This window comes from Loa loa (genome assembly GCF_000183805.2).
Source record: "Loa loa unplaced genomic scaffold supercont3.104, whole genome shotgun sequence".
Taxonomy (NCBI): domain Eukaryota; kingdom Metazoa; phylum Nematoda; class Chromadorea; order Rhabditida; family Onchocercidae; genus Loa; species Loa loa.
Window position 1 is genome coordinate 22657 of NW_018108284.1, and position 2407 is coordinate 25063.

The 2407-nt window shown below is 35.6% G+C and overlaps 1 protein-coding gene across 1 annotated transcript in view; it reads left to right on the forward strand.

The window, feature by feature from the left end:
- Window positions 1-936, forward strand: part of LOAG_17618 (EF hand family protein) — a 5240-nt gene extending 4304 nt beyond the window's left edge. Inside the window, exons 15-16 of the mRNA XM_020450280.1 lie at window positions 296-498; window positions 632-936. Of these exons, the coding sequence (XP_020306055.1) occupies window positions 296-498; window positions 632-740 (312 nt within the window). The 3' untranslated portion in view covers window positions 741-936. The remainder of the gene's footprint in view (window positions 1-295; window positions 499-631) is intronic.
- The last annotated feature ends 1471 nt before the right edge of the window (window positions 937-2407 follow it).

The following is a 2407-nucleotide window of genomic DNA, read 5'->3' on the forward strand; positions in this document are numbered from 1 at the left end:
ATACGTCTATATATCTGGTGAGAATGTTTTAGGCTTCCATATATATATATATATATATATATATATATATATATATTTAGTTAAGGCATACAAAGTTGTTCCTCTGAGTTTAATTTGACACTCATCTTTATTTATACCTATTTTTTAGATGTAAGGTAGATTTTTGTCCAAGTTTTACTTTAGTGAACGTGAAATCTTAGTTCATTTATTGGTTGTACATTAAGTAATTGTAATTGCTTACTTTTTTGTTTGAAATAAATTCTGGCTCAAACTTCATAGATTTGAATCATTTTAGAAATATTTCTATCGAACAAAAGTGCCATGTGTAATCGTGGCCACAAGATCGGAGTTGTGTGAGGTGGAACAAAAATATGAACAACAACCAAATGATTTTTGCCGCGCACACTCATTACCTCAACCACTCCGTTTCCGACTTAATGATACTGGCAAAACTGATAATCCTATTTTCTTGCAACTGGCAATGATGGCTGTTTATCCGTATGTGAAACATTTTGTTGTAGTGCGTAGCAACAATTTGATTTCAATAATATTTTTTTGGTTTCAATAGTAAGACTTGAGGAATTTCTTTGCAAGCAGTGAACACACATTTTAGAGATTTTTGAATTTTCAGGCATCTGAAACGAGTGTACTATCTTCAGGATTCGTATTTGTTGTCCACAATCACTGTTGGTGCTGCTATAGCTGCTTTAGCAGGATTTCTAGTCTACAGAAACCTATGATATATTTCGCTACTTATTTGCGAAGATCTAATTGTTGACCTCTTTGCGGTTGTATAATGTCATGAGAATAGCCTATTCTGATTCAGTTTCCGTTATACACTTTTCTGTGTATAAACGCAAGCAGTTATTTTTATTCCTTCAACTTTAGATTATTTATTTTATGGGACTAGAAATGCTGATTGCACTTTGTGGTGCCTCTTGGTAGCTTTTTCAGATGTTGAAAAAGATTTGGTAGCGTTTACCATTTTTTTCGAAAAATTATTGCGAAGGTTGAAATGAAACTGATACATTAACTATGAAAACATTAAATCAGCTTCCGACAACGCAGTGTCAAGGAGCAATTGTACTTGTTCTTGGAATTCATTGAATTTCCCTAGAATCATTCGTTTTATTATTGTTCATCATGATTTGAGTATTTCGTTTCAAAGCTGCAATTCTGTCTTTATATTTAGCGTTATGCAAATGTATGTATGTATTGATATTGTTCATTAAGATGCGGGACTCACATTGTTCTTTTTGTTTGTCACACTGCATGGTCATGCTTGCTGCATGGGATATTAGAAAGTATAGACTTGTGATGTCGATGTTAACGTGTTCAAAAATATCCACCAGTTCTCTTTTTCATTTCGCGTCAGATCTCGTTGCTCAATTATCCATTTGTCCGTATGATTTTTGGAGAAGAAAGTTTTTTTTTGGTTTGTCATGGAATGGGATGATGAGTGTGCACATGTGTGTGAATGGATGATGAAAAGCATTACTCACATTAATTACAATGTACTTCATGTACTTCCGTGATGTCACTAATAAACTATTTTGGTTAGCTTGTTTATTATGAAACCTTTGACTATAAATACAACGACATGAGCCGTAACTCTGGGTTGCATTTGTGGTGTTTTTAACTTTTTAAATTTCTCAATTTCAACTCAAGGATGATGGATTCAAATCAGGGAGATGTATTTCCAATGGACCGCCGGTAAAAGGTACTCGCTCTAAGTGCTTAGATGTTCTCAGTTGGGTTTGACGCATATTTTGGGAAGGGGACTCTTAGGACATTTGAAATTGATGCCATATCGTAAAATGATCTCGAAATAATTGATCTCTTCCCCGATAATCCTAAAGGATATTGTGGTGCATTCAGGTAACTAAGCGAAGTTCACTTTGTTCTAGCGGGCTGTTCGCAGCTGCATTTGTTTGCAATTCATTTGTGTTCCGATCGATGTCGCCAGCTATCGTCCATCGTTTAGTGCATTTGTTTACCTTTCCCTGTTTTTACTAGAGGAGTTTTGGTGTTCGAGAGAATTAATGTGCAGTGAGAGGAGACATACCACTGTAGGAAGCTCGGGATCGATACTCTGGTATGCTATGTTGCCATCAACATCCAGAGCGTGAAATCAAAGATTGGAAGATTCCAGTAAGGCGTGATTACTCCAGAACCTTAAACCTTCAGCTTCACAAATCTTACTTCATCGGAATCTTTCAAATCTTTTGGTTTTACGCTCTAGACGTTTTACGTATTACGCTTTTACGCGATGGCATCAGTCACTTGAATACGAAAATTTCTCCAGTAAAAACAGCGAATCTTAACAGTTGCACTAAACGATAGGCGATGGTTGGCGATATCGATCGGAAAGAAGTGAACATCTGAGACAAATAATAATAGCTGCAAA